Source organism: Apteryx mantelli, chromosome 12, assembly GCF_036417845.1.
Source record: "Apteryx mantelli isolate bAptMan1 chromosome 12, bAptMan1.hap1, whole genome shotgun sequence".
NCBI classification, from domain to species: Eukaryota; Metazoa; Chordata; class Aves; order Apterygiformes; family Apterygidae; genus Apteryx; species Apteryx mantelli.
Window position 1 is genome coordinate 11,165,116 of NC_089989.1, and position 22,766 is coordinate 11,187,881.

Consider the following 22,766-nt stretch of genomic DNA (forward strand, 5'->3'; position numbering starts at 1 on the left):
GTCAGTGGAGATAGAGAAGACTCTGCAGAGAATAATTTGAAGAAGGTGTCAAACAGAAATATGCTTTGTCACGAGCTAAAGGATTCTCTTTCTTTCCTTGGATTACAAAGAGGCAAAAATTAACCTTTGCAGACACCAAGCTTGCAGTACATGGGTTCTGAAAGTTTTCTACACTTTGCAAAGCAATTCCTCACTTAAAAAGTACAACAGTGCACAGGATAAAGTCCTTTCATCTATATAATAGCCACTCATCCATAATGTGAACTGGCAATTAGACTATTTAATGGCTTAGGTGAAAAAAACAAGTAGATGTTCTACCAGTCTGTCTGGATGAGGATCCATGGCACACCAACCTCACCTACACAGATACCTCTGCTCAAAAACTCAGCCATAGCTGAAAGATTGCTGAACTTTCAGCACAGATCCGCAAGTTGGAGGCACGCTGGTGGTTTGATACAAAGGGGTTTGAATCACACCTCCAAGCCATACATTTCCCTTCTTTTGTGGACTGATGAATACCAAATACTCTTCCACATTGATCTTTGCAACGGTTTTCTCAGTTCACAGTCCAGAACTGATAATATGGGTTCAGATATGTGACTTATTTGATTTTGCAGCACATAGTCATACACTGTGAAATAAATCTATTGTGATTGGCAGCTTTTAGCCTTTTGCCAACACACTCTTGTCCCCACCTTTGCTTCATTCCCTAAACAAATTCAGAAGACAGTTACCAAACATTTTCTTGGCGACGTTTAATTTCCTAACAAACCTTCCTCGTACATTCTGTTGATTTATTTCACTCATGAGATCTTTATAGCAACTTCTCCCATCTCCAATCTCCCCTTCTTTACAGACACAGCTAAGAAACAAAAATGAAACATAACAATCCATTATAAAGCAGTTCTCAACAGATTTGACAAATCTGAGTAGGACAAAACATATCAATATCTACATTTGGAAGATGAATCCCAACTTTAAGGTGTAGGAAAGAACTTAGTAACTTCTGTCTAAACTAAATGACAGAAAAGAAGATGGACACTTCTGAAGTGCAAATAAATTTGAGATTAAACAAAAAGGAGGAGGATGCTTTCTCAGATATAATCAATATAAAGATTGTCTGCTCTAGAGTAAATTCAGTGCACAGACAGCCACAATATATTCATCAAGACCTCTCTATTAAAGTATTCAGTCAGTACCAGTCATAAGAGCAGCTGAAAATCCAAGGTCATGTACAAAAACCAAAGGTGTAAGTGAAAATCCAGCAAATAAATAAAGTTGAGGTCTCCCCTGTGACACCTCAACTTCATCATATCTCAGTGAAAAGTGTCAGTCCCAGCACAGCAGCTAGTTGTGGTTCATCTTAGTCTTAATGAAGGCTTCAGACAGGCTAATGACTTTTGCAGAAAAACTTATCTACATGTGAAAATCTCTGTCCTGATTCACACGGATTTATAGTCATTACTCAGAAACTACTGAAGATTACTAGCTGATAACCACGTTTTTTCCTGTTTGGGTTTTGTCCAAGTATCAGCTCTGCATCCCTGAACTAGCAGGAGCAAAGATGTGTGGGACAGGGGATGTATTTGACATTACTCCAGCCTCAGAGGGCTGAGTGCCAGCTGCTAAGGAACAGATATGCTAAAGGCAGGGATTGTGCTTAGCACAGAGTCCTGCCCTTCGCTGGCATACATTCAGAGGAGGAAGCCACTGTGTTTCTTGTCTGGCCTGGAGCACACAATGAGCAGCAGAGTGCTAGAAGTTTTAGCAGCACTGAAGAGGAAGGGTCAAGGGAATGGAACTGCCCTTTCTCTCTTTCATCTCTCAGAGAAGCTCCGGTTTTTCCTGGTAACACACGAAATCCTCCGTGAAGCTTTGTCTGGTGTTTGGGAGGCCATTATGCCAAAATGATCTTAGATCTGGCAATATTTCCTATCTAAGGGGTATCAGCTTTAAGGTGTTTTGCTTCAAAGAGGACTAAATGAAGTCTGGTGTCCCTTCCCTCAACTTCCCTTCCCTGTCATTCTGCAACTCTAACTCGTTTCTTGCTCACAGGGCTGAGTGGCAGAAGAGCCAAAGATTTAGCCCTCAGAACCAAATGTGGGATTTCTTAGAATAATACACTAACCAAACAAGAGTCACACACACACCTTTTAGTGATGGATCATTAACTGAATAACATCTTACTACTACCACCAACTTGCTGAGTTACTTCTCCAGTTCACATCATGGAAGACTCTCCTACCCCAAATTTAAAGCATCTTGTGATCCGCATGCCAAGATTTACACTTACTGATGTAAAATTTGTTATTTTCAATGGGTTTATGACAAACAGGCTCTTTTCAAAAGGTGACTCTGGCACATTATCTTCCCTTAGGCCTCTGTTCCTTCAGTGCAGCCAAACACAATTACCATTCTAGCTGCAGAATCTGCTTCTTTAATAGCAATCTTTAGACTGGCTCACCTAGGATTCCCATGGGAATTAATTTCACACGTGGAAGTCACGTCACAAAAATACTGCCGGCAGGCATTGGTAAACACAGAACAGCCTGCTGAAGAAGTTCTCCTACTCATACCAGGCTTGCAAACACAAGATGCCTAAGGGAAGACAAAGCTGTGATTATAATTCTGCATTCGTCATCTCTTACCTAGTAAGTTAAAAAAAAAAAAAAAAAAGTCAGATGATTTCCACTTTCAAAATTTAAAGTGAGGATAGCAGGTTTGACCAGTATGATCATGAGCCTCATTGCAAGAAATTCTCACCTGGCTGTTTTCAGATACATGTTGCTGACATGTTGTTATTGCACTTACCTCTCCTGGACTTTTGTAAACACAGAGTGTAGAGTTTTCTGGGCAGCCTCCATTGTTGTCAACACAGGGGTTTATGGGCTGGCATATCTTCCCATCTCCTTGAAATCCTCCTTTGCAGGTACATTCATACTTTCCTGGTCCAAGAACCTTACATACAGCTGAGGGGGAGCACGGTGAAGAAGCACAGGGATCCTCAACTGGAAACAAAGAGACGAGAGGTGAAGGAGTAACCAAATTTTTGTTTTCAAAAGAACATTTACAGAGCACAGCAGAAAGCCAAGGACCCAGGAAGAATGGAGGACCAGGAATTTATTCTATTAAACTTCTAAAATTTCCAATGCAAATATATAATTTCAGAGAGCAGAGGGTTTGGATTTTTTAATTGGAGGAATTTGGATGAGACATTCCTCATATTACTTCAATAACACAAAGGTCAGTAACAGTAGTAACAGAAAGAAGATGCTTGGATTTACTTCTGATTTTCCATCATGTCTGAGAATACCTGAAACTAGAGTATGGTCAATTTAACAGCTAAAACTGCAAAAAGCCAGTGAAAATGGAGCTATCCGTTGCTAGCTAGTCACATGTATATTATTGACTTTCTTTTAACAAATACAGTTCACAAACTTAAATTTAAATCACTGAAGAAATATGCAAATTACATGCCTTTACGCATCATCTAAACTGGCACAGACTCACCAGTATCCTGCTGTCATGGTTATTCAGTACATACATATAGGCAAGTGCTGGATGGATTCCTGTTAAAGGGATTCCTAAAAATCAGGTCCTTAAGCCTGCACAGTTAGGTAGACTGTTGTAGCCACAGTCATCAGATTCATCCAGAGCTGTGGAATATTTTTACAAATGGAGGACCATTTAGGGTCAGAGTGAAGTTTGTCACCTTGGCAAGTGGTCCCACTTTTTCTGTAGCCTGGCTTGCAGTCACACATCGCTGTCCCATCCTTTACCACACACTGGCTGTCAGTCTCACATATCACACCTTTGCAAAGGGGAAGTTCTGGAAACACACAGCAAAAAATTTTCCCTTTGAGCATGAAGGGTACTTCTGGAAGATACAACATACCTTACAAAAGAGAGAAAAGGAGGACCTACTTCTTTTCCAGAGAAAGAACAGAGGCACAAAGAGATGGTACATCTTGGCCACTGTCACTTACAAAGTAGGGAAGAGACTCCAGTTTTTCCCTCTGTCCAGTTCTCCTCTACTTTGATCATCTTCCCTCTATATTCCCAAGCTATTTATCCCTCTGCCACCTCCATACATCCAAGCCCATTTCATAATTTAGCTCAGCTGCCCCTTTCCAGCTACCAATGTGTTTACCTTGGTCACATCTGGGGCCAGTGTAGCCTCCATAGCAAGTGCAGCTTCCATTTCCAGTGACACCGCTGTTGCATTCCCCATGCACACAGTCACATACTGCAAAAAAAGTTCAGACAAACCTGACTTTAAGAGCTACAAGGCAGTGTGTAGGGCTCTGGTCATACACTGGCTAAATGCCCTGGGACTTAGCACCCTGATTTCCCACCAAAAATCCACAGCACACTTAATTCCTTCCAAAAGAGAAGCTGTGCCAGTTGAAGCTTACAGAGGGCATACTGCAAGTCCCAGCTGAAGAGGACAAAGTGTTGCCCTGTAAGAGCAGTCTCAAATGCAAAAACTAGACCAGCTTTTCAGATGTGTGTTTTAACTTCCCACTTTTCCCAGCCTCCTGCAGTCCTAGAGCAAGGAAGGAGTGAGTGTTACGACAGCCTACTGCACTTGTGATCCTAGCATTGGTGTCATCTTGTGAGCCCAAGCACTGAGATCACAGCTACATGGATTTACACGGATACAAGGGAACCAGGCAATAAGACGGCAAGGGCTTCTTCAGCAGCTAGGCTGCACTGGCCATAAATTGCTTCATAAAATAAAATATATGAGAAGTAGCACTGTGTGTATTAATTTGTAGGGAGGGCAACAAGGAAGAAGCTGAAAGACAACTGGGGCAGCGACAGGAGTCTGAAAGACAGTTGGGAAGGGAATATGGGCAACTTCAGGGGATGTAGGATGTAAGTAACATGGGCTAGCTAAAAAGAGACAAGAAACTGCAGAGCGTTCTGGGATAACCCTGGTAAGGAGAGAAAATGAAATTACAGTAGGGAAAATGGACTAATCTGAGTGAGAGACCAGAATCATCTGTCTAATGGGACAGTGAGGGAGATTTTGTTTACAAAAACAGGAGCTACTCGGCAAATGACAGCATGGCCCTGTTCCCCTGAGCCAGTGCTTACAGCTGACAAAACCAGAGACCTTGATGAGTCATAGGTGATAGCCCTTAAGAAGAAGAAAGCTGGCATTTGACACATTTCAGTGTCAATTACATGGTCAAAGTGTAGGTCCCAGACCTCCCATTGCATCACTCCAGCATCCTCATGGGAGACCAGATTCTCAGCTCCTTCCCAATGAATGAACCAAGCAGTGTCATATCAGAAGGACAGAAAGATGAAATGACAAGATATCTGCTATTAAAAACTGTCAGATGGCATCTCCTCTTCCTCTCCAGCACCTTTCCTCACTCAGCCTCCCCCTCCTCTTTCCTTGCTCTCAGGTACTTTTGTGGTGTTTTCACCTGAATTGTGCATCCTTACCTGACTGACAGTCTGGGCCAAAATGATTTTCATCTCGACAATTCTGGCAAGTAAAACCACTGTATTGTTCCTAGAAGAGGCACAAAATGTACCAGACGTTATTTTTCTATATCGTTGCATTGTTCCAAACATCGTCATAGCTCAAAGTCTCTCCCCATTTCTGATTTTCTGTGACAGCTGAAGCAATACAGTAAGGAAAATCGATCTGTCCAAAGCTCTAGTAGTACCAGCTAGCCCTCATGGCAGAGAAGGTTACACGGTAAGCCTTCACAGCGAGGACATGCAAAACACCAGCAAAACTCTGATGGGATGTCCTGGTCACAAATGGACAGAAAGGTACCTGCTGGCTTCTGCTACCTCTCTGAGAAAGGAATTTGGAATGGGACATTTGACATTGATTTTATAGGGCTTGGGGACCTTTAACATATATTTTAATTGATTTAAGGGGTCTTTGAGTTAAGTCCATTATCAGCTGTTCTCAAAGAGTGGTCCAATAGGTAGGATTCTAGCTTATCCTTTGACAATGCTTTTATTTAAGGATACTTTAAAACTGTACAGTTCATATGAAAGAAAGTTTGAAGTCTGATACTAATCTGTTAAGCTCAAAATTTTAAAAACACTGCTCTATACTATTCACACCTGCATAAATTATTTACACTTTTGCTGTACTAAGTCTGGACCTGTAGTGAAAAAAATACTTCCCTGCCCTCAGCCCTCTTTTTGGCATCTCTTGCTTTTCCTGAGAGAGTGAGGATCTGGCTGCCAAAGTGCAGGACCAATTCATTTAGAAAGTATATCATCCAAATATGGAAATGGCACAGCCCTTTAAGAACCAAGTGCCTCAAGGCTTCTTGCAGCTACAGACAGACACTGATTATTTCAGCTGATCAGAGGGTTAAATCCCCCCCCAAGCAGTTCTTCCTTCATTTCTTCCTAGAGAGCCTTCCCAACTCCATACCCTCACCAATTAGTATCTTAGTGCTGTTCCAGACTGCACTAATCCTCCAGAAAAACCACAGACATTGATGCTGGAATGAAAGAACCTTCCATGGGGAGGCCAGCCTTCATCCAAAGCACCCGCACAGACACTATACAACTCCCTCTGACAAAAGCACATCATCCTCAGAACAAATCATGCACTGGCCTTGCAGATGCAGGTCCCATTTCGCTGTATACCATCCAAGCACATCCCATGGCCACTGCAGGGATTTTCAGAGCCACCTGGGCACTCTAGGAGACAAGAGACAGGCCAAACAAGATTACACTGCAAAATCAGCACTCCCTCCCCCTTTCTATCTCCTCTTCCCACAGGCATTCCAGAAGCAATGGGCTCTCAACCAGCAAAGTCTCTGCCTGATTATCCAGTACGGCTAACAATGTCCCAGAGCTGGTGAAGGCCAGGAGTGGCACCAAGGAGCAATCCGGTTGCCATCTAAACAAAGAGGATAACCTGCATCTATTAAATCACTAATGATTTATTTTCCTATTGTAGTAGTGGACAAATATTATTCACTTAACCTTTAATAAAAGGTTAAGAAAGCTCCCAGGGAGTTGTAACTAACTTAATTTCCGCAAAAGTACTAAACATTTTGGGGGATCCAGGCACTATTTTCAGTCTGCTAGCATCAGCGAGAGGTAGTATCAAACATATGAGGGCAGTTCTGAAACTCAGGACAGATGGGAGTCTGCTTTTCAAAGATACTGAGCATCTGCAGCTTCTCCTGACTTCATGAAGAGCTGGGAATGTGCTCAGAAAAACATGGCCTATGTGTCTTTGGACTGGGGTACCTCCAAATTCTAGAGACTACTTTGAAAACTTTAGGCGTGGGATTCCTCTGACCAAGCCAATTGCTTATTCAAACCACTTCCATATGAAAACAGACTCAAGCAACCTCCCATTTTCTGCAGTACTGGAGAGTCTTCTCCATATTCCTGTGATTAGGCAATCATATGAGAACTGTTTGGCTTGGTATGTCTTGGTTTTGGATTGCTGAGACAAGAAGAAACAAACCCAAACATTTTCAAATTCTAACTATTTAGTATGAAAGTGAATGGGAGGGGTGGAATTGCTAAGTTTTTTCAGTGGCTGAACTCCTGACTAGCTCCAAACTATACAGAAGCATATATGGCAAACACACTCCAAATTAAAGGGACATCAGCAAGAAATATCTTCCTCTTCCTTTGGAACCTTTCTTAAAGAAGAACAAAAAAATCCCTTTCCAAAATGTTCTTTTTTTAAAGAAGAGACAACAGGAAGTTCCACCAAAGCAGGTTATGTTATGTGTTAAATGTAAGGGAATTCAACTCATCTGAAGCAAAAAGGTTCTTTCCCGATTATCTTCTGACCCTCCTAGACAGATAAGGGAGATCTTGTGAGTGTTCAGAAAGCAAGAAGGGGAATAATGAAAATTAATCACCTCAATACCTATCTAATGCATTATGTTAAAATTGGTTTGACCTGTTCAATAGCTAGAAACCTCTGTAAAGAGATGAAAAACTTACCATAGCACTCTGTACCCCAGAATCCTGGGCAGCATTTTTTCTCCTCAATTTCCTTCTTACATATGTGATGGCACCCTGGCTGGGAAAGCGTGTTTTCTCCTAACTTGACAGTGTATCTTAAAAAGAACAATCCAAGATTTGTGATTACAGCACAAACTTTGGGCCCAGCATAGCTTTTATGAATCGGTATTGACCACACACTTGTCGGAGGGTTTCTAAGCAATCATGCTGCAGTACCGAGGACTGTGACAGACTGATGCAAGAAATGAAACCATATGCACAGAGAGATCCCCCCAGGCAGGAGGCTGGATGCTCATGCAGTACCTTTCTGTTGCACTTTGGATCCAGCTTAGAATCTTGGTCTTGAGCTACAAAGCCATACATGCACACAAGAGTTTTGTTCTCAGCACTCTCTGGTTATGTCTTCTCTAAGGAAGCCCATTGGTTTGAGCTCCAAAGACTGCTTGCAAGAATTCTGCCAGGGACTGGGCATGAGACAGGACCCTGTACAGTTTGATGGCATCAGGACAAAAACTTTCGAGGCTGGAGTTAGACAGTATAGAGACAGAGTTAGGACCTCCAGGGTTACTCAAATTAGTCTTCACTCCTGAAAGAACCTTGAAAGAACACAGTATCCTTGTAGGACTCATCCCTTTCTGTCTTGCATTGAAGACTCCAGATTGGGATGTTGGAAATTTGGATTCAATACCTGTGTTATTCACTGATTCTCCATGTGATCTTGAACAAACCACTTAATTATTCAAGAGGAGCATCCTTCCCCTTTTCAACCCTTCATCCACCACCTTTACACACAGCGTAAGCCCTTGGCGGCAGAGCATCTCGTTCTGCATGCATGCAGCTCCTGGAGTGGTACACATATATTCACGGGTCTGTACAACTGCCACTACCACAACAGCAGAAAACACTCAGAAAAGCTGGGACTCATTTACATTATTCTTACACTTCATTTTATTTTTGGCACAACTTCCTTTTCAAAAGGAATTTGGAACTTCTCTCAGATAGCACTGCCCCTTTTGATTCCATCTAACTCCTATATGTGTCTGTGATTACTGCAAGACTGCTAGAGCTATTTTAAAGTATTTCTACAGAATAGTGAATCACAGAAGACAGTAGACAATGAAGCTATATATTAACTGTTAACATTCACTACTGAATAGATATGCAGACAATAATCTATAGTGTTTTGTTTTGAGAAACTTCTTGGCAAATTCAGTTTTCCCTCACCCTTTTCCTATCAGAGCCAAGCTATAGAAATGCATCCAGCTCAACAGATGAGCAAAAAAAAAAGAACAAATAAAGAGCAAAGAACACAAGAACAAGCAATTCTCTTAAGGAGAACTAGGAAGGTTAAAAGTTCAGAGGATTATTGCTGGAAGCTGTGAGGATATACAAGGGGAAATATCATTATATTTTTTCCCTAATAATCCACCACCAAATGCTGTATGTGAAACAGTTTCCTATGTGAGACAAACCTCTCTTTAGTTGCTACAGCAGGATTAGCTAGCTCAGGTTGTTCAGGGCAAGGTAAAAGTAATCATTGTGTAACTTGTTCTGTGTATACAAAAGCTTATGCCCAGCAAAAAGTCCATGGGATGGCAAGGAGACAAAAATAACAAGATCAGGGGCCATACATGCATTTGTGTGCACCTGAAAACAAAACCGCTTGGATCATTAGAGCTGTGAGTTCTCAAAACTCCTGCCTCAACTCATTCAGACCTTCCATATTCCATTAACAGCAATGATCAGGCCAATTTTCTTTCAGGTGCTTCAAAAAACAGGGGCTGCTGCTCTTCTTCTGAAATACTACATTCCTGATTCACAGTTGGAGGCTTGAGGAATGAACCTCATTCTTTGAGGTTTTTAAATGGCACAGATACAACAACATGACTATTAAGTATTCATATCATCAGATATGTGTGTGTGCATGCATGTACATACCAAAGGTGTGGGGACTGGTTGTCATTTTGTTCCCCAGTCAATAAGGATCAACACTATCATTCGCTCTCCTAATTTTACAGAAAGCTGTTTCACAAAATCACAGAAGTCCTGAGGAGAGGGAACTTCAGGGACTTCTAGAGGTCTCTAATCCAATTTCCCTCTCAGATTGGGACCATCACCAGCAAATTAGTCATGGCTTTGCCTGGGCAAAGGTTTCGCCTGAAAACCTCTGAGGATGGAGATTCCAGCCCTCTCTGTGACCTGTCCCAATGGTGCACTACCCTCCCACTGAAAATCTTTTTCTTAATATGCAATTTGTCTGCTGTTATATTGTCTGGCACCACCAAGAGGAGTTTGGTCCCACCTTTGAGTTTCTCGCTAGCCCATATCAGAAAAGCCTGTGTTGAAATATGTGGGAAAAAACCTCTGGATTCTCTTGAAGGCACACGTTACTCCTCATATTGCAGGCTGCAACAAAACCTTAACATCAATAGGAGAAAAAAGACCTTACCTGCAGTCCCTCACTCCTAATCCCTGGGTGGTCTTTATCCAGCCTCTTGGACAAAGCATTTTAGGAGCTGCAGCACAAGCAGTACATGCTGTATTCAAGGTAAACGTCATCCTGACGTTGCATCGCACAGATTTTAACTTTAAAAGAAAAAGTAGAATGGAAATAAACCCAAAATTAGTTCGTTACCTCAGCCATTCATCTCATCAGCCTTCAGTATCTTTATTAACGTTGCACCATTCTTGAGATGGCCAACAGGGAGGGCACTGAGCAGTGTAGCTTCTCTGTGGTACACCACAAACTCATATGGGCTAAACCATGATGTTACGTTGATGCACATTATGCCACTTGGACCTCAGCTAGAAGGCAACAGGGCAGATTACACCTATCTACAAAATCAAATTCAAGCCTTGATTCATCTTCTGGAGTAGCCAAAGTTGGCAGGTATTACACTTGATGGTGCAACAAAGAACAGCTTTTATTTTCTTTGCAAATGATGATGATTGCTTTTTCCCTGTCAGGTTCAAGCTCATTTTTTTGCTGTAAAGAGCCATGTGACATTTGAAGGAGAGATCTTTGCCATCATTTTCCCTTCTCTTTCCCCTTGCCTCACCACAAAAATTCTAAACATTTCTAAAATAATCATAATCCTACTCTGTTAATTTAAGCTGATCTTTTGCAAACATGCTGTAGTGGCATGTGAGAACAAACCCTAAACACTCTGCAGAGGACAGAATTAAAATGCAACACAGCATTCCTGTTTTCCATGCCAGTGATACAATTCAGTTCACTGGTGATTTCATTGCTGTTCCATGGGTCTGAAGAAATGAAGAGGTTGTTTCAGTCTGTTCCCCAGAGACCAGGGGCTGCTCATACGAGCATTGCTTATGGCAATTGTCTTAGAGGAAGTGCAGGGGGGGAGGTTTAAAGGAAAGTTGCTCTGCACCTGTTCGACTATCTGAATGGCCCTTGATGTTTTGACCTTAGGTAAAAAGGACCTCATAAACACTGGCAAGATGACCAGATAGGACATTTATGCAGTTGACACGGCTGGTCGTAAATTCAGCACGTCCCTCTATCTAACCAGAAAAATTTCTCTCTAGTGGCTCAGACTTCCTCACAGGGTTTTTCCATATCCCTCTACCCTCCGACCTTGCTTCCCCAAATGAAAAGCAGCGAGAACAGAAGAGAAAAATATAGCCTCAGAGAGAATAATCATGATTGCACGCCAGCTTGTAGTTAAAGCTCATGATTTTACCACAAAAAGGTTCCTAAACTGTTGGAGTCAAGTAAGTGCAGGGGAACCTCAGCACTCTTTTTAAAAAGGGGGAATATGTTTGCCACTCACGATGGCAGAGAAAAGCTGGGAGGCATGAGCTGTGTTCACCCCCAAAGGTTACCAACTGGAAAATAAGCACAGCTGACCTCAGCTGTTCCAGGCAATTTATTTTCTAAAAATAAAAACATTAGATCAAATTTTGGGTGGAGGCCTTGATCTGGGATTTTTTCAGGACAATACTGAACAACGCAGTTAATGGGACATCTCTCACATGCCCAGAACTCCCTATTTTAGACTCCCACCAGCAATCTCAGCTCAGCTGTGCTTTCTCTGAACCTAAGCAAGCCCAAATGCATGCATTTGCCTCAGGGAAAGGGAGGAAGCCTGCCGCTTCCCATCCATTATCGACAGCTCAGGAAGGCACTCCCAGATGACAGCCAGCAGACTCTGTCAGGAAAACCTCCTGAGAGATAACCTTCAGCTCCCAGCTCTGCAGGGATGTCTTCCTGGAACAGTTTCCTGACTCACAGCCATGTCACCTCTGCCTGGAGTTGTGGAGTATTTTCCCATCTTTATGGATCCATCTTCTGCAGCCAACCATGCAGGGAATGCTGCCTAAAGAACCCAGCATCTCCTGTGTCTATGGTGGCCCCTCACAGGGCTATTCATTACCACTTGTGCATCTGTTTCATAAGAGAAGCTCACAGTCCCTGCTGGGTCCTGCCACCAACAGGCCTAGCGTTATGGCCTGTAAGCCAGGATCCCTTCAGTCTCCCTGCACTTCAGGACTTTGGCTCCCACATCTATGATCCCTGTTTGCATTCTGCTCTTTCCTTCCTGGCTGAGCTCCAACTGTTCTGTTCCTGGTGTCAGGAGAAGGCTTTCCTTACCCCACAGTAGCATCCACTTCCTTTGGTGGCAGAATCCCGAAGGAACCTGTTATGTCAAGAACTCTCTTCTCTGCATTATAAACAGCTCAGAATAAATCTGATATCCACCAACTTCACCCATCCTTGTCCTGTGAGCCTCAGCATTACTAATTTTATGCAGCAGGAAAGAGATCACCTTTGCTGTCCCTTGTGTTTCTATCCCATTGGCACAAAGTGCAGTGAGAAGAGATTTCACCTTTTCATGGAGCAAAACAGAAAAGAGATGGAGCAAAACAGAAAAGAGATGCGATATGGATGGATAAAGGAGGTGCTACCTCCGGAGTAGTCTGTCTCAAAAGATCAGCAGTGCCATTATTAGGGTAGGGAAGAAGCAGGTCGAAACAGCTGATTTGAGCACAAATTAGGAATCCAGGTTGAAGCTGGGATTTTGAAAGAAGCCAGATGAAGCCAAGCATGAAGTTCTGACAGAACTGTACATCTCTTGACTCTCTGGTCATATTGAATCCCAGCCTTAACCTTCACTGACACAATGCCTCAGAAAAAGAAATAGGAAGATCCCCGAGAAAGAAATACAGAGGTGGATGCCCACCCATAAGCAATGGTGTTAACACTGTCATAATTACATCACAAACCTTTACCAGGTTCCTGAGCTTCCCAATCTATATGAAAAAGGCCACACAAACAGTAGAGCACAAAACTCCCCTAAATTAAAACCCTCCAAATCTTCCATTTCATCCTCACTTTCAAGCCTCAGGAGCTGGCTGCCAGATACAGTTAGGCCATTAAATGTGTCACTTCGGTGGATGAAGGCATCAGCTTATGCAATTTTTCTTCTCTTTCCTCCACCTGTGTGGCCCCACTTCTAAATGAAGATGGACATTGCAGGAGAAGAGCTGTCACTCCTCCCTGTTGGCTTTAGTTATTTGCAACTCATCTTCAGCACAAAAGTAAGGCCTCTAAGACAAGACAGTTTTTGTGAAATTCCCCCTACCCTATCTTCCCAGGATACTTCATGAGGTTTAGGCTGCTTTCCAGTAATACCTTCCCCTTTTTATAAGGAAATATGCTTGTGTCAGCAGCAATAGGCAGGAGAAAAGGGGAAGAAAACAGCTATGTGGAAGATAAAAAAAAAAAAAAGAAGAAGTATGTCCCTTCTCATCAGAGTGACAGAACTGATGAAACAGTCACCTTCTGGAAAGTTTTGCTTCCTAGAAAAGCAGAAGGAGAGGGAATCAAGAGACTTAAATGCTATGCTTTGGATACTCAAGATTTGGAGAGGATTAAAGTTAGATAGCAGTTTAAGTCAGAGACGGCTCCTAGGACACAGCATCACTTTAAAAACAGTGATACACTGCTCTCTTGGGCTCATCTGTGACTGTTATTTCCAAGTTTGAAGGCACGGGAGAGGAGGTAGCAAGAGGCAATGTCTGCCTCTCTGATGTACCAAAATTGCCCGGCGGGCTGAAAGTCAGTGAGGTCCAGAGGTTTGCATGGTGTATGAGGTGCACCCTGCATGGTGGCCACAGGAAAGCGTGTGAAAAGAGGCACTATTCTGATTAGATCATGTTGTAAGCCTGGACTGTATTGTATCACACTCTAGGTACAAAGCAAGGAAAAGGAAGCTCTGTAACAGCTCCAAAATCAGAGGATTTTGAAGCAGAAGAGATGTAGCTGCAGCCAGCAGGGCCCACACTGAGGTTTGTCTTGCCAGGGCTAGGCTGTGCTTTCTCCCTGCACCCACTCACTACCTTACATCTGTGTGCATGAGTGGCCACTGCCTTCTGCACTTCAGTTCAGACATATCTGAGCTTCTGGATGCCCTCACGTTTCCTTCCCCCTGCCCCCACTCATGCAAGGATGTTCCCTACTTTACAAGTGTCCATGCTGCTCTTATTCTATCTCAGGACTATAAGCTGGGAATTTTTTTAAGGGCTAATGTCATTCCCCTCATTTTCTGCTTTTATCTTTTCCTCTTAAACCATAATATAAATCCTTCTGCAAGGCAACACTTAAAGGAAGAAAGAAAAACACATTTGGACGTCAGTGTTCGGCTCCAACAATCCTGGGAGCCAGTTCTGGAAACAGTCATTATCTAATGAATCACCAAGTTTCCAGTGCCTTCACCCTTTACAAAACAGAGCTGCAGGCACATGCTTGAGTCATTACAGTCATGTAACCCCTCAAGAAGTTCTCAGTAACCGTTTAGTTGAACAGACTGGTAGCTCCTGGATACAGAAGCCTTTGAACTTGTCCAAAGAGGCAACTTTTCAGCATAAGGATGAACAATCTAGCTCAGAGATCACATGAGACCAAGTTCATCTTGACTCCATCACAGTGGTTTTGGTAATCAACTAGCTACAAGATCCACTGTTGCACTGGGGTATTCCCTATCTCGCATCCCAACTGCACGGAGTAGTGGAGGCACAGGGATGCACAGAGCACTCTCCTCATTCCCCACCTGCCTCCCACCCCTCCTCTAGCACAGCCTGGGCCTGGCCTCTTCCCAGCAGAAAAACTCTTATGGTTCTCACATCTGCGGCATCTGCCCCAGCCCAGATGGTACAAAGAGGTATAGAAAAAACAAATCAGGCTAACAGATATGCTGCCATTTTTGAGCCATAGAATCAGAGCCTGGAGGAAATATCTCCAGCAAATATAGCTCAAAATATCTCTTTTCTCTCTCAATACGCCCTGCAAAGCTCCTGCAAGCCAATGAAGGCCTCTCATGGAATCACAGTAGTTCTAGCGCAATCAAATCCAATGGCCATCCTAAAATATTAGGGAAGACTTCATTAGACCCTTGCTTCTTCCTGACCTCCCATTATATTCTTTTAAATGTTTCTTTTCTTTCCCCCAAAAGAGCCTTTTTGGGAAACAACTCTAAAACAGGGTTATTCTTATGGACTAAATAAACTGCTCCAGAGGCAATTCAAAACATTTCCTGTCTCTCTGAGTGGGTACTCATTACCTGATGTTTTAACTGTTTCAATGCCAAGCTAGACCCCTCAGTGATTACAGAAACACAGTGTCTCCAAATCAAAAGACCAAAATTCTCCTTAAACCAGCTGAAGATATGAGACCATGCCTCTGAAAGCATTAGCATATTGGAACCCCTGTCTGCTTCCAGACAAATAAAAAATACCAGTAGAGACACTTCTTCAAATCCTATTTGTGCTCATGTCACTTCAATTATCCTACAAGCCCAAAGGTATTCATGAGGTTCTTACTGACCTTATTGGCATGCTTATAGACATTTGTGACCCTTTAAAGGAAGGGTCTGTATCAAAAGCATCCACCTTAATTCTGACACTCAAGTAGCTTTTCAGTGCTCTGTCTTTTTCTAAATTAAGTCTTTCAGACTCAGTGGCATCTTCCTTAGCAAAGGACTGCCTTCTCCCCTCAAGGCCCGTCTCAAGGGTTGTCAAGAAAAGAAAACCCTTCCATAGCCTAGATAGCTCTAGGGAATAAGGTTTCCAAATGCCTCGCACAGTTTCTGACTTTGTAGGCCAGTTCATTCCTCCAACAGCAGGAAACAACAAGGGCAATGGCAGCAGACAATATAATATGAATTAGCATGCATTCCAGTCTACTGAAAGTAGGACATCTCACCAAGGAGCCTAGACCATAGATCTACAAAAGCATCATACATTCTTTTAGATGCTGCTGCTAAACACAAGAACTGAGTTACAGAAGTTGAAACAAAATCAACCCATGGAAGGTATTCCATACTCCTCACTGGGGAACTGCTGGGAAATGTATTTGAAACAAATGTATTTACCCTGTTGCACAGAAACAATTTGGATGAGATTTTTGAAGTTTTTTTATAAAATTCTCGTGGGACACTTAGGGCCTGTCCTGCCAGATGCCAAGCTCCCATCAAACATACTCAAGATAGCAGAAGACAAAGATAACCAGTCCTTTCATATTCCTACCGTTGCATTCAGTGCAAAGGATTTTGCACATTTAATTTGGATCTAAAATTCAAGCAACCTTAATTTCAGCTCTTTTGTTTAGACCACACACATACACACTCACGAGCAGAAAAGGTACATTACAGTCCTAAAGTTTAATTACAGATGTTATTCCACACCTAACTAAACAGAAATGAAAAACAGAGATTTTGGGAGAAGTATTCTGCAACATGCAACCATCCAAACACAAACAACTGTTCTGTGAACATTAAACTGCGAAACAAAGACTCACAGACTTACCTTCTGACTCTGGCACTCAGCTGTGGGAGTGAAACATGCTGCTATGAAGAAAAACAGCAACCCAGGAGGATGCATTTTCATAGTTTCTCAGGCAGGACCCTTTTCATGAAAGGGGTGGCGATAGAGGCTGCAATTTCTGTAGGATAAGACCGCCTACTAAGAATCAGATCCAAGACAAAGCAGAGCTTAAAAGTAAACAGGGAGAGAACATTTTCACACTGTGCTCTTTAGCTGCAAAGCCTTCATAAGTGGTTCTGCTACTTCTAGTGTTAAGTCTGAATCAATCCCACCTTTTTCTTTCTTTCTATTCTTTTTTTAAACACACAAGTAGAACCCCTTAGTAAAAGGTTTACTCAAAACAGGAACATCTACGGATTTCCTCTTACATATCAGTTCAAAACAGAAGGAAGGAAATCCTTAGTTTTCAACTAATTGGAATGAAAAGAGGTTAACTGTATGCTTAACTGAAGGCAAATCCAATGGGCAAACTTAAATACCATGAACTCATGAAGGGTAAGTTGATTTCATTTCACCGCTGACGTGAATGTGTTCAAAATGTCTCAGACAAAAGGTACACCCAACCATTGCCTATCCCAGTGTACGCAGGAGCAAAGCAATGTGAGTGACATGTCCTGTACTTCAGAGCAATAATGTAAGCACGTCCTTTCATTCAGTCCAGCTCTTTGGGTAGGGTTTGACATTTATTTAAAATACTTGGGTTTCTCAGTTAGAACAGCATTGCATTTTGTAGATGCTATAGCAGCAGTAGCAAAATGGATCATTTTCCAAACACCTTGCTGACAGTTCCATGAATCCAAGGAGTATTTTCATAGCACTTAGAGTACAAAAGCCTCAAAATGTCACTAAAAGGCGACATGCTAGCCTGAGGTATGGTTTGCAACTGAATTTCTCCTTTTGAACATTGCAAACAACTATGAATTTATTACAAACAGTTTTTACAGGGACTTTTCCCCCTTGTGCTGCCAAGAGGACTTGCTGTATGGAGCAGTCTAAGGATTGCTTCTGTTGGTAGCAAATGCCCCACTGGGCAATGAGGTGCCTTTCTGAGTCATTATTAGTACATGAAGATGCATAAATAAAACCAGGCTAGAAAGCTACTCTTGCGATCACATAAATGAGAGTATTAATTATTTTTTTGCTCCCCCCATACGTGCATACACACAAAGATATTCATGCTAATATATTAAGTATATCATATGCAAGAACTGTTATACTTACCAGTGCTGTTACTTGTTCTTCATCTCTTCCTCCATCCTACAGAGAGAGGCAGCATGATGAACGGCAGGCACTGTTATATATCCTGCACGAACAGGAAGCAGGTAAGGCACACATCCATCCACTGCGGCCAATGTGAGAAGTACCAGCCCACAACTCAATCGGACAATTCAGCCCACTTGTCCTGTTAAAGGCCTGCGCTGTAACGGCAGCCCCGGGACGGTTGCCTGTCCGACAGGCAGCCACTCCGGAGGCCAAGGCTGGGGGGCTTGCAAAGCTCCAGAAACCTTTTCACACCCCGCAGATCTATGAAATGAGGCAGAGGCAACACTACTCAGACCAGTTCTGGTGGGATGGCAAAGCAGCAGATAGACACTGGGGACCCTCTATTAGAGAGAGACATCAGTACGGAAGTTGTACTGTGCTTTATTTACATACAGTCAAGGTACTAGACTGGCCAGGTAAACGGAAGAATGAGACTGCTCCTCGGCTCCACACTACCCTTAGGCATATACCTCTAAAACAGGAGGCCTAGAAGGAAGCTAAGCACTTGCTGATGGTCTTCTGAGAGCTGGCTATGCTACAGGTGTTAAGTTGCAAGAACTGGGCATCCACCACTAGCTGACAGGTTTATAAGGTGAAAATAGCTTACCCTGAGGCACTTGAAAAGAGCTGGGTTTCCTTTAATGAATCTTCGGCACTCAGCAAATTCTAAAGGCACAGTAATGGCTGTCTTTTCTAAAGGGCTCAGTACCCAAAATGCTACAGGGGAAAAAGTACATGCAAAGACTGATTCCAAGGTTTTCCACTGCTGCTTATCATCACTGTGTCTGACCTACTGCCAGGAAACTAGGAAAGGAAGGGAGAGAAAAGGTTTTGTGAAATTCCTGTCTGAATTACATAAATCAGATTCACAGTAACATCAAAAGGTTCACAGCTAGCTTCCTTATTTGACCATACTTTAGTTAAAGGCAAACAATACAACAGCAATATACAGGCTAAAATTGCAAACACTGAGTATTGCCATTTTACAGTAAACTGAGAAAGTAAAGGGCTGTCTTTGTCATCAGATGCTGCTTTCCTGATTAAGTGGCATAGGCAGCATGTTCCAGCCACTACATATAAACTGCTCTGGGAGCATGAAAAGTTACTTTGCTTGTCATTGCTGCTGAAAGCGGAACACCAAAAACAGCATCAGCTTCAGATTGGAGCAATTCTGGGCATTAGTAACAAGGTGAAGCACCATCCGTCTCCAAATTACTAGGTGGCAAGAGTAACTAGCAATGCTCCCTGCTCAGGGCACAGTGGAAAGACTGCAGTCCAGTTGGCAGTGTCACCAAAAACGGCAACAACTGCAAGGAAACAGGAAGGGCAGCAGAGCAGGGTGGAAGAAATATGCATTACTGCTGCACTTACCCTGTTCCCATTCTCTTCTGACAGACAGACTACTCCTAGGCAGATGGATGGATTTTCTCACAGGCAACACATCAATCAAGAGCTTATGCCTCAGAGACAAAATGTATTGGATCACTGTTTTGTCCAACACCATTCATAACTGTGAATAAACAAAAAGACTATTCTCTCAGTAATTTCTATAGGAGAGCAGCTAGAGGAATTAAACGCACAGGCATCTGCACAAAGCATTTCAGTCCCACAAAGTCAACCAAGCAAAGCTAGCAAGCAGAGATCCTCTTTTGCAACATCAAAAACATGTAACTCAGAAAAATAATAGGTGTTAAAAAGAATTAATGTGTAAGATACCCTGAGATCTGTCAGAAAGCTCTATAGTTGATTGTCCAAAATGTAAAGGGGAAACACCCAGGACTGCACTAAGAATGAAGCCATGGGATTTGCTGTATCACTAGAAATGAAAGGCACATGTGAGAGAGACTGACCGAGAAAAACAACTTCATCAAAAGGAAAATTTGTAAGCAAAACTTGTAGGCATCTGATGACGCAGCATGCAAAGAATGGCCCTGAGTAGATGGGATAGCAGGGCCTAATTCATGTCCTACTCAACACTTGTTTGAAACAGGATTGTACAATTACAATTTTAAAAAGTACAGTAGGAACTGTGTCTGTAATTGTGTTTATCTGCAAGTTTAACACACAGGCTTTTGTTTGTTTTAGAAAGCTCTCTGCACAAGAAGGCTGGTCTACCAGTAGAAGTCACAGACCTGGGTCTCAGAAGCGGTCTTCAACTTCTGGCCCTGACACAGACAACTTCTACAAACTACTAACCATTTACCTCCTGGTCTGTGTCTCCCAAATCATCAACAGATTGTTGGCAAGCAGCAGTGCTCAGACACTGGCATGATGGGTGCAATATAAAAGCGCATAAATACGTGACAGCCTTCAAGTCCCATTGGTGCAAGGAGGCATCAGCGACGATCAGCACCTCAGCCAGCCAGCTTGGGATTTTTTCCCCACTCGCTCTGTTTTATACATCGATGGGTCATCTCAGGCAGCTTGTCTACTAAAAGCTGACATTTCTTCCATGAACACATAAACATTTAGAGTCGAACTCTGCTGGCAAAAACTGCTGAACCTGTTCCATAGGAAAAAAAAAAGCCTGGGTAAAGGCAAAGTATATAGTTATGGACCCTCCCATCCTCCCATGCCTGTGTCACAAGCCACATTCTAAAATGATGGGTCACGAGTCCTTTTCTGTGAAGTGTGTGCAGCCCTGGTTAGCTTGGGCAATTTCCTGCTATTGAAATCTTTTGTTTAAGCAATCTTTACTTTATTTACAGAGCCAAGACAAATGATTTACCATCCAGTCTATCATACCGCATAGTGTCGGTGGGGACTGACCATTTGTCTACATCAACAAACAGATACTCTTATTCCACTCTTCTGAGAGAGCTGGGGAAAAGCATAAAGTCTCTTTGCTCTGAATCATAAGTGTTAGAAGGCTGCAAGTCTAGAAAGGTACTATTAAGAGACTAAACAGACCAAGCCACAAGAGCTTGTAAAAGCAGGGCTAGCTGTACCCTACTCAATGAACAAAGCTCTGAGGCTGTTGGTGCAGAGGCTAGGACACAATCCTGATTTTTTGCTTTCTTTGCTTGACAAGTTGGAAGGAACAGTAATGTTAAAGTTTGCTGATGAAAGCAAAAATGGAAAGGTCACACACCTAGTAGGAGACTTCTTTCTCTCTGTTTCTCTATCATACATTCACAGTGGCAATAGTCTAATTCCAAGTAGACAGGTAGAGCCCGAGTACAATGTGATTCAGGAAGAAATTATCAAGGCTGCTCACGCCCTGTTAGTTCAAAGCCTAGAAGGGCAGCAGTACAAGTATCAGCAAACGCCGTAAATCCCAGCCTACTTACCGCCACTTGCTCCTAATTCCTTTATGCATGCTCTTGCAGGGAAAGCCAGTGGCATATTCCCATAACCCCAGTTTCACTTTGCCATCTTTCCAATCTATTAAGGAGTATCTTGGGATTCTCCTGGGGAGTTGGGCATTAAATTCCCAGATATTTAATGGGAATTAGATGTTCAACTCAGTTAAACTTGTTTGAAGAAACAGGCAGAACTATTCAAACACATCACCTGCTCACATCAGCATTACCAGGGAAGCAGTGTATTTTCCCATGGTGGCGCTGCTTATCTTTCATGCGCTGTTAAATAACTAGAGGAGATAGAAAGGGTCTATAACATGTTTCACTAAAGCCATAGCAGTTTTCCAAGGATGCCACTGAATTAAAGCTAAAGCATTGGCTAAGGATTCAGTTTTTTGATTCATCACAATATCAGACAAACAGCACCTCTAAACTGAATAAACATGCTAATCTCCAGGTTGAGATCAGTATGTTACAATAGCAATTTGCACTGGTTAACAGGAGGATGGTAGTATTACAGCATCAATTTCATCCCTCAAATTTCCAAAAGCCAAGCTTGCTCCTCTCTGCTGCTTGCCTTAAAGATCCCAAAGAGCATTTAAGTAATTATTGACAATGTTTTAAAGCCATTAAGCATCTTATCCCATCAAAATCAAAGCAAGTTCAGTAAATTGTTTTCAAGAGAACAAATCCTTAAGGACTTCTCCAAATTCCAGTTGATCCTAGACCCATACGTTTAACTATTAACTCCTCCTCATTGACTGTTTTCTCCTGAGATGGCAGGTCATAATTCACCACTGGTCACTTCAAGCACTTGATGGAAAACAACATCACTAAGATGATACTTGGCATTCCCACTATTTTCAACAGCATTCGAGATAGTGGAAGTCACACTGTCAGATGCCTTAAATTGTGAAGCATGAGTCCTTAGCACCTCACTTACTAATTCTGGGTATTATTGCTATTTATACATCTATTTAATCATTTGGGCTTTTTTTCAGTGTTGCCACATTCTTTCCTCAGCACCTTCTTGGACTAATGAGTTTCATATCCCCACTTCTTCAATTTCAGTTCCTCCACTGCCTTTGAGTTTTACTAAATGCCCCTTCATTCTCAGGTGGTCAGTGGAAACAGAAATTTGTAGTCTGCCTACTCTAAACGACAACTTCATACTTTTCCTCTTGTTGGTGCTTCTCCACCTAAGATTTGGTATGTTTGAAGATTAATACCACAGAAGCAGGCTTGTCGATCAGCCATGTTCAAGCAAAAAAGAAATATAATTTTTCTGTTTTTCTTTTTTTTTTTTTTTAACAGAAATTCATTTTTAAGCTGACAAGAACAGGAAAACAAGTCAAAGAGGGACTGATGTAAATGCAT

At 42.4% G+C, this 22,766-nt stretch overlaps 1 protein-coding gene across 1 annotated transcript in view; it reads right to left on the reverse strand.

Annotated features, from left to right (window-relative positions):
• The window catches only part of STAB1 (stabilin 1), a 67,732-nt gene extending 50,830 nt beyond the window's left edge, over nt 1-16,902 (reverse strand). The window contains exons 1-10 of the mRNA XM_067303190.1: nt 16,807-16,902; nt 10,430-10,566; nt 7,960-8,075; nt 6,602-6,687; nt 5,458-5,527; nt 4,151-4,246; nt 3,713-3,829; nt 2,812-3,008; nt 2,465-2,598; nt 735-862 (exon numbers count right to left, since the gene is read on the reverse strand). Of these exons, the coding sequence (XP_067159291.1) occupies nt 735-862; nt 2,465-2,598; nt 2,812-3,008; nt 3,713-3,829; nt 4,151-4,246; nt 5,458-5,527; nt 6,602-6,687; nt 7,960-8,075; nt 10,430-10,566; nt 16,807-16,887 (1,162 nt within the window). The 5' untranslated portion in view covers nt 16,888-16,902. The remainder of the gene's footprint in view (nt 1-734; nt 863-2,464; nt 2,599-2,811; nt 3,009-3,712; nt 3,830-4,150; nt 4,247-5,457; nt 5,528-6,601; nt 6,688-7,959; nt 8,076-10,429; nt 10,567-16,806) is intronic.
• Nucleotides 16,903-22,766: the final 5,864 nt, after the last annotated feature.